General features: G+C 58.4%; 1 protein-coding gene across 1 annotated transcript in view; it reads right to left on the reverse strand.

Annotated features, from left to right (window-relative positions):
- Positions 1-8,261, reverse strand: part of RNF44 (ring finger protein 44) — an 11,768-nt gene extending 3,507 nt beyond the window's left edge. Inside the window, exons 1-7 of the mRNA XM_011946835.1 lie at positions 6,469-8,261; positions 1,954-2,104; positions 1,592-1,781; positions 1,051-1,218; positions 437-610; positions 156-317; positions 1-68 (exon numbers count right to left, since the gene is read on the reverse strand). Coding sequence (XP_011802225.1) covers positions 1-68; positions 156-317; positions 437-610; positions 1,051-1,218; positions 1,592-1,781; positions 1,954-2,060 — 869 coding nt within the window. The 5' untranslated portion in view covers positions 2,061-2,104; positions 6,469-8,261. The remainder of the gene's footprint in view (positions 69-155; positions 318-436; positions 611-1,050; positions 1,219-1,591; positions 1,782-1,953; positions 2,105-6,468) is intronic.
- Positions 8,262-8,550: the final 289 nt, after the last annotated feature.

An 8,550-nucleotide genomic window follows, 5' to 3' on the forward strand; every position in this document is an offset into this window, starting at 1 on the left:
GGGGGCAGTGGCTGCTGCAGGCGGTATCTCTGGGTGCTCAGTCTCCGCGGCATCATGTGAGAATATGGCTGCAAGAGGGGTCAGGTGCAGGTCAGCCCGACGGGCCTGCCTCCCAGCCGGCCCAGAGCCCAGGTGGGGTTCGGGGTGGCACTCACCACACCAAAGGACAGCTCCTGGTGCAGCGGGTCGTGGGGCAGGTAGTGCAGGGGCACCGATGGGGAAAGGGCTGGGCCAGGCGCAGAGGTGGAGTAGGTGAAGCTACCCAGGGAGTGCTGGTCCCCACGCAGGTCCACGTCATTGTCGAGCCGCTGTAGGGGCTGGAAGAAGCGGCGCCGGGTCAGGAAGTCAGTGAGACAACGCTGTCCTCGCCCCGCCTCCCCCGACACCATCCCCCTCCATCATCATCCCCCCCAGCATCGGACCCCTGCCGACTCACCATCCGAGGGTGCTGGGGCTGCAGAGACACAAACTGCCCCAGAGGCGCCATATGGGTGGGCTGCGGGGGTGGGGCCGGTGGTGGGGGATGCAGGATGTAGTGGTCACTGGAGATGAGGTGGGGGTAGGCCTGATAGGGCACAGGCAGCTGCTGCATGGTGCACGCCTGGATAAGCTGCCGAGAGAGGGGACAGGAGGCTGAGAATGTTCTCCTGGGCTCTGGGCCAGGTCTATGCCATGCCACCCAGCAAAAGGTCCCCACCCGGCACACACCCAGCAGCTCCAGGGTCTGCACAAGAAACCGTGTGGAAGGCCTATCCCTGTCCTAGGCCACCAGGCAGGACACTCTACTCTTCAGGCCCACAGCCTCAACTCCTGGGCCTCTGCCAAGCTGTAAGGCAGGTACAGGGGTACTGGAAGGTCCCTGAACCTTGAAACACTCTATTACCAAATGTGAATACGCATATGCTTTCCTGGGGAGGCCAGGCAGGTGCTCTGACAGCCTGGACGGCTGGATAGCTCAGCCCAGTTCAGGGCTGCCCTGGGCCCACTGAGCCGCTGGCCTGTGCCTGGGACTTGCAGCTGGTGGAGTAGGAGCTGGAAACACTCACTCACCGGGGGCGGGAGGCAGCAGAGGGGGTAGTGCTGCCCACTGAACATCACGGAGCATGCTGGGAGCTGCTGGGCACTGCAGCCAGGGATGTGTTGGCCTGTAGGCAAGGGGAAGCCTTGGGTCGTCACTGTGGTGACTGTGTAGGACAGAGGGACAGGTCCCTGGTGCACCTGTGGGTAGAGAGAACGCCAGGAAAGTGTGAGAAGGAAGCTGGCCGTGAGGGCTACTCTCAGGAGAAATCGTCCTGCCACGATCAGCTGCCAGCTCCCTTCCCTTCTCCACAGCGGCCTACCTCAGTGCAGACCAGACTGTGCCTCTACTCCCAGGTCCCCGGGGCAGAGAAAGCCCTGTGGGAATCCAGCTCTGCCAGTCATCCACTGTGGCCCCTTCCCCGGGCCTCAGTTTACCTACCTGTAAAACAGGGCTAATAATGCCTCCCTGGGACGTGAAATGAAGCAAGCTAGGTGAAATCAAGGCCTTGCTGCCTCTGCTTCTTAGAATGGCTCACAGGGCCAGAGGCACAGTGGATGGGGTTCTGCCTACCTGCTCGTGGAGATCAACCATGAACGGGCTCTGCTGGGTGGCTGGGTGCAGCATTCGGGGGCTCCTGCCGGCAGGAGCCGAGGCTCGGCGCTCCTCTACGGGGAGGTGTGGAGGTCGGGACAGCGGCTGCTGGGAGGGTAAGCGCTCATCCCGGGCAGGTGGGCTGGCCAGGGGACCCTCGAGGCTGGGGCTGCACCACAGAGAGGAGGCCCCGATAGGACTGAGGGGGGCCACTCGTGCACAGAGCAGGGCGAGAAGCCAGGGTGACTCCCCCCATGGGGAGGGAAGGCAGCTCAGGGCCCTGCGCCCCACCCCTGCTGGCCCCTGTGCCCCAGCATCAGAACCGTGAGGCTCCTTCCTACCTTCCCCAGAGCTGGCCCGGGGTGCTGCCGGGTCCCGCAGAGAATCGCCGCTGACCCACGGGGGCAGAGGGTGGCCACCTAGTCACTGCCAGAGCCCATGGTCGCATCAGGGGGGCAGGGGGGTGGAGGGGCTGGGCCGGGACTCACAACCCTAGGAGGCAAGGAGACAAGGAAACTGAGGCGCCTGGTCAACATGGTGAAACCTCGTCTCTACTAAAAATACAAAAACTAGCTAGGCATGGTGGCGGACACCTGTAATCCCAGCTACTTGGGAGGCTGAGGCATGAGAATCGCTTGAACCTGGGAAGCGGAGGTTGCGGTGAGCTGAGCTGAGATCGCGCCACTGCACTCCAGCCTAGTGACAGAGTGAGACTCTGTCTCAAAAAAAAAAAAAGAAAAAAGAAAAAAAGAAACTGAGGCACAGAGGAGTCCAGGCGCTTGTACCATGAGGGGTCAGGAGACAGAACCCAACCTCTGCAGTGTGACCCCAGGGACCAATGGTGTTCAGTCATGCCCCTCCTCCGAGCCCTGGGGTCCAGTGCTGAAAAGCCAGGACAACTCAGCCTGCCAGCACCCAGGCCTCCTCAGTTGTGAGCTCAGGGAGCCGGCCAGGGTGCTTCCAGGCCAGTGGGCTCCCCATAGGCTCCCGCTGGGCGGGGTCTCAGGGCACCCTGTCTCGGAAAGGGGCTTAGGGATGGAACTTTTTCTGCCTTATACCAGGGGCTACAACTTGGCCTCCAGGTGGCAGCTGGGGGTTCCTGAGGAGGCTCCAGCATCCTCCCTTCCCTCTGGTTGGCTCCAGCAGGGATTCCAAACAGGCCTGGGACCCAGTTCTCCTCTTACGGGCGCCAGGCAAGAGGTTCTAACCTGCTCCTGCCCTTGGGGGCTTCCAGTCCAAGGCAAGACACTATTCTTTCTTTCTTTAACCTGCTCCCACTGTGCCTACCCAAGTGTGACTTCATCTACCTTTCAAGAATGTATAGCTGGCCCATTTGACAGAGGAGGAAACTGAGGCTCAGCCAGAAGAAACTTGCCCAAAGCCCCACGGTAGTGTTAAAGCTGGGAGTTGGGCCAAAGACAAGCCTCTCCCTGTGTTCTGCTGCCAACAGAGAGGACCAGTCCCAGGCTTCACGGAGGCAATGAAGGAAGCCGGCCTGGGGAGACTGGAGTCTGGCATGCAGCCAGGCCCTTGCTCTGGGGCTCCCAACCCAGCCCTCAAAGTGGGAGGTGGGGCCTGTTGAGAAAAAAGGGAAGCAAGAACCGGAGAGAGGAAGTTGAATAGGAATGGGTTGGGCAGGGTCTCCTGCCTCCGGCCAGAGCCGAGGGTCCAGGTGGGGGATGTCGAGGGACCTGGCTCCACCTCAGGGTTCCGCTCAACTCAAAGTTGGGACGAGGCCCTTGCCGGAAAAGCTCTAGAACCTATCAGGCCCTGCAAAGCTGAAGGATGTGTCCGACAGGACCAGCTCTTTGTTGTTCCTGCCACAGGGAGGCCCCTTCCATCCCTTCTCCCACCTAACAAAACTCCTATGCATCCTTGATACCCAGCTTTCAATGTCGCCTCCCTGTTGACACAGCCAGCCAGCGTAACTGTCAGCTCAACACCTAGTTCCTTCCTGCCAACAGCAGCAAGAACCATTTCCTCTGTGCTGCACTTCACAAGCCTGGGCCCTACTTCTCAAAAGAAGCCCACATGGGAGATGGGGCCTGGCCAGCAGAGGGTGTGGGCAGGGCCAGGGACCACTTTGTGTCCAGCTCAGGGCAGGTGTGATGGGATAAATGTGCACGGAACAGAGCCAATCACACAGGTCCGAGGCCACCCAGTCTGGCAGCGATGACTTTAATGCCAACGACTGAAAATTGGGAGATTACAAAAAAACCTGGCTTCTCATGGCAAGTCTGGTCCCACTTGTTTCTGCCTGGCCCCCTCACTGGGAGCAAGAGCTTTCCCTCCAGGTCACCCAGGCCCATCCTCTGCCTGCCCACCATCGGGGACTGGGTTTGTGACCCCTGGCCTGGGCCAAGTGCACATCATGACAGCCATGTCTACACACACAACCTCCCTAATTCCTGCTGACAAACCAGCCAAGGAAACAACGGCCAAGGGAGACTCAGGAAATCCCCAAATAACTGAAACAGCAGATGCCTGGCCCATCCCAAGCCTCCTGGACCAGACGCTTTGGAGGGATGGGGAACAAAGGCACCTAGATTTTTATCAAATTCCCCAGAAGTTGTCACAGCACAGCTAGGATTGGGAATTTCTACCCTAGCTAACCTCAGAAAGCCTGGGAGCCCGCAGTTCTGCTGGTGCGGAACAAACACCATAACTATGCTGTTTCCCCCGCGCCAACTTGGTGAGTTCTCCCAGCAGCCAAGACACCAAGGCTGGGAGAGGTGAGGTCCAAGGCCAGTCAGCTGGAATCGTGAGGACACAGGGACATGACCTAAGCAGTCTGGCCATAAAGCACCCATGATTGGCCACCAAGCCAGCAGCCTTGACTGCTCCTCTTATGCCATGATGCCTTGCAGATGGCTGAGCAGTGCCAGACCCAAGGCACTCTCACGGAGGCCCAGGCCTGGGGGTGTCTGCTCTGTGGACACCCTACAAAGGCACCCACTCCCCAGGGCAAGGAAGGTGGTAAGGAGCTGTGAAAGCAAGCCAGAAGACAGAAGGGCCTCCAGCTATGGGTAAGAGCGTGGGCCCTCACAGACTCACACACGACAGTGACTTCTAGCTAGATTCTTGCCTACAGACCATGGGCAAGGGCTTCCCCTCCCGAGCCTCAGTATCTTCATCTGTAAAATGGGAACAGCCCAATCTACCTCCCAGTTTACCATCGGGACTGCTCCAAGGCAACAGCAGAGGCAGCTTGTAAAGTCTGAACTTAGCTTGGGTGTGAATGGTCATTATTAGAGACTACAACACACTGACCTCCATTTCCAACCCTGAGCAGAGCTTGAAGGGTGCCACTTCCCGGGCAGCAGGCTACTCTAGGGGAATACCTCAGTTGGGAAGAGTGGATCCTGGTTCTTTAAGCCCTGCCAGGAACAGGGGTGGCATAGAAGGGTTACACCCACTTCACAGCTGAGAAAACTGAGGCTGAGAGAAAGGAAGTAAGTTACTCTAGGCCACAAGGCCAGAGGGAACAGAACTGGTCCGTCCTAGTTGGCCTCCTAGGCCCAAACTCCCCCAACCCATAACTCCTTGTGGCATCAGTAGCTGGAGGAAATCACCTAATCCCGGGGCGCCAAGCTGTACGGGAGGCTGGGAGAGCACTCTCTTTCAGGCACCCATCTTTAGCTCAGTGGTACAGAGAAGCAAGCAAGGCCCAGAGTTGGAGCTAGCAACCTGCTCAAGGTCAAACAGCAAGGGTGGCCAGGTGGCTTCCCCTAACAACTGCTCTGCCAGTCCACATTTCTGTGCTGTGCTGTCACGGAGGTCTTTGCGATCAAGTCTTGAGAGTCCCGTCACTGAGCCCCGTCCGCCCTGAGGCATGCAATGCATTTTGCAGTTACCACCACCCCTCTACACCCACCCAGGAAAGCCGGCAACCCCTTAGGTCCAGCGCCCCAAGCACCTACCCCGACCTCGGTCTAAGAGCCCCAGGGATCTGTTTGCAGGAAGAGACACTCCCTTTTGCAGATAAAAACAAAGTCAGACCCTGGGGGTATGAGCAGACACAGCCAGGAAGAGAAGCCCCCCTTCTTACTTCCCCATACCCCACTCCAAACAAGCAGGCTCTGCCCAGCGCAAGCAGAGCTTCCCCAACTGGAAGCCGCTGAGGGCCGGACCACCAGACGACGAGAGAAAACTCCCTGGGTGACCTTGGTCAAGGAAATCCTTTTGCTTCTGAGAGCCTCAGTTGGCACAACTGTAAAATGGGGGTGGAAATCTTTCCTTCCCAGAGCGCCCAAATAAACCAGAAGAGTCAAGAAAAAACCAGGTAGTCACACTGGCGGGAGAGGAGACCAGTGTCCCTGTGGAAGAGGGGGCTCTCCAACGCGGGCCAAGTGCATATTGTGGGGCTCTGGGAAGCTTACCCAGCCACCCCTCTCCAGGCATAGTGCTGGGGAGCCGAGGCGCGGACGTCTGCCCCGAGAGGGGCCTCCCTCGTCCGCTTCCCACTCTTTTGTGCCGCTCTCGGAGGGACACCGGGGGCGGGAGGCTAGACTGCAGCGCAGGGACCGGAGCGCTGTGACTTTAAGAGCCGAGGATCCCGGACCATGTGCTCGGCGAGAGACAAAAGCAACAACAAAGGAAGTGGCGGCCGCAGGGGGAGGGGGCGGCTCCTTCCTCTCCAACCGCAGCGCTCAGCCGCAGGAGAGGGGAGACCCGGCCTGGCCACGGGGGGCCCGAGGGGGGGTTCCTGATCCCTGGGGTCTCGCTGTCCGCAGTCTGGACCGCCCGTGATTAACCCCCGCGGAGCTAGCTAGATCACGGCCCCCATTCCCAGGGGAGGGGAACAGGAGGTCCATGAATAGGGGAATAGGGAGTTGGGGGCCTTGGCCCCGACTCACCTTTGGCCGCCCGGCCACACGTTGACTCCTTTGTTTCCGATCTAAGACGGCCAAGCTGGGCAGGGGGCGGGAGGGGCCCTGCCTGGACCCTTTAAGAGCTCCCGCCCTGCGAAACAATGTGCTCGCCTCCCCACCCCCGGGTCCAGGGGCACCCGGCTCCTTCCGGGGCCTCTCTCTTTGTTGCCCGCCCGAAGGCGTCTGCCTCGCGAGGCCCACACGCGGTCAGTCTCTCTCGGCCCAGGCCCTCAGGGAGCGGGAGGCGGCGCAGGACGCAGCTGGGTCTGCGCGGCAGCCGGCGACTGGCCCTTTAAGAACTGTCCGCGGCGGCAGCGGAATGCAACAAACCCCACATTTGATTCACAACATTCGAAGCGGCGGGGTCGCGCGCCGGGCGGGAGGGGGCTCGCGGGGGCGCGCCAGGAGGATACGGCAAACAGTAGCCCGCTGCAAGCCCGCGGGGGCCCCGCCCCGCGCCGGGAGCTCCGCCCTGAGAGCCAATCACTCGCCGCGACCACGCACGTGACTACTGGGCCGCCATCTTGAAAGATTTTTTTTTTAACCTCCTCGCCCCCACCTTCGCACTTAAAGTGACCGCAGCCCTAGTCAAAAGCAAGGGGCGGGGCCACACGGACTGATATAAAGATGGGGAGACCCCAGGGTGGGCAAAACCGATCGGCTGCAACTCGAACTTGCTATGCAAACTCGCTAACTACTCGCACCTCTGAGGCTCAGTTTCCCTGCCGAAGAAACTGTACTGCAGCAGAACCGGCAGTACGGACTTACTGTGTCATGGTCCCCTCCTCGGGGACAGGGTGCCGCCTGAGATACTGAAGTACAATGGGTCTGACCTCTGACGGGGCGAGAGCGGCCTCAAGCCGGCCCAAGTCGTTAGGCTAGCTCTAACAACCCTGGGCCGGCTACCTTCCCGGAGATGACGTCACCCCCAAGAGCTGCAGCACCGCGCTGACATCATGGCCCGGCCGCCCCACATCTCCTTGTTTATACTACGCGGCGTCTTTAAAAGGCTGGGACGGCCCAGATTGCCCAACAGACCAATGGCAGGCTACCCATGCAAACGAAATAACGTCTGCCGGGCAAGGAGCTTGGCCCCGCTCGCGCTGACGTCACAGAGACATTTAACCACCCCGCCCCCAGCGTGGCGGCGAAGGAAGAGGGGCGGGGAACAGGTTGTAGCTTAAAGCAAAAGTGCAGGCACCGGGCGCTCTAGCTGCTAGGCTGGACTTGAGAGTTGGGTGTCCCCGCGGAGACCTCCCAACCCAGGGAAACTAGCAGCTAAGCCTAGTGAAGTCTCTATACTTTAGTTTTCTGTTCTTCCCAGCAGCTATGAGACGGAGGGATTGCTAATAGCCAGTTCTTTTTACAGATGGGGAAAGTGAGGGCCTTCCCTTACTCCAGATCATACAACTAGAAGTGTGGCGGAGCAGGAATTTGAACCTAACCCAAAGCCAAGCCTCGTTCTCCTTTGCCTCGAAGCCCACCCGCCCGGGCAAAATTTATACAAAATGAGGTATTACCTCCATCACAATTATATAAGCAAAAAATCAGTAATTTCCTAAATATTCAAGAGCTGGAACAGGTCGAATAATGAATATTGAGTCCATGCATATATATAATCAATAACGACTCTCGGGCAGTTACCACAAAGAGGCAGCTGGAGGCGACATGGGGCTACCTCCAAGACAGCCATAAACAAGGCGCCAATGCAAAATGTTAACATCTGTTAACCTGAGTGGTGGGCCATGGGGCAGGGGGATGGGGAGCTCACTTTCTTTGCTTCTTTGGTATATTTCATAATCCCAAATTTTAAATAAAAATGGAAACCAAGATGCTGAACAGGTGTAACAGTATGTATCAGGTTTTTTTAATTGGACATATACCACATCTGCATTTATTTCTGGAAGGGTATACAGAAAACTGATTAACAATTGTTGCCCTTAGGGAGAACTGGAAGGGAGAAGTGGGTCAGGAGGATAGACTATTGTATATATTGCACATTAGCTGTTTTTAAAAAACCCTATGCATCATAACCCACTGAAATTTTAAAAGAAAACTATTATAGAG

The sequence above is a fragment of the Colobus angolensis genome, unplaced genomic scaffold, assembly GCF_000951035.1.
Source record: "Colobus angolensis palliatus isolate OR3802 unplaced genomic scaffold, Cang.pa_1.0 Scaffold254, whole genome shotgun sequence".
In the NCBI taxonomy this organism is placed as follows: domain Eukaryota; kingdom Metazoa; phylum Chordata; class Mammalia; order Primates; family Cercopithecidae; genus Colobus; species Colobus angolensis.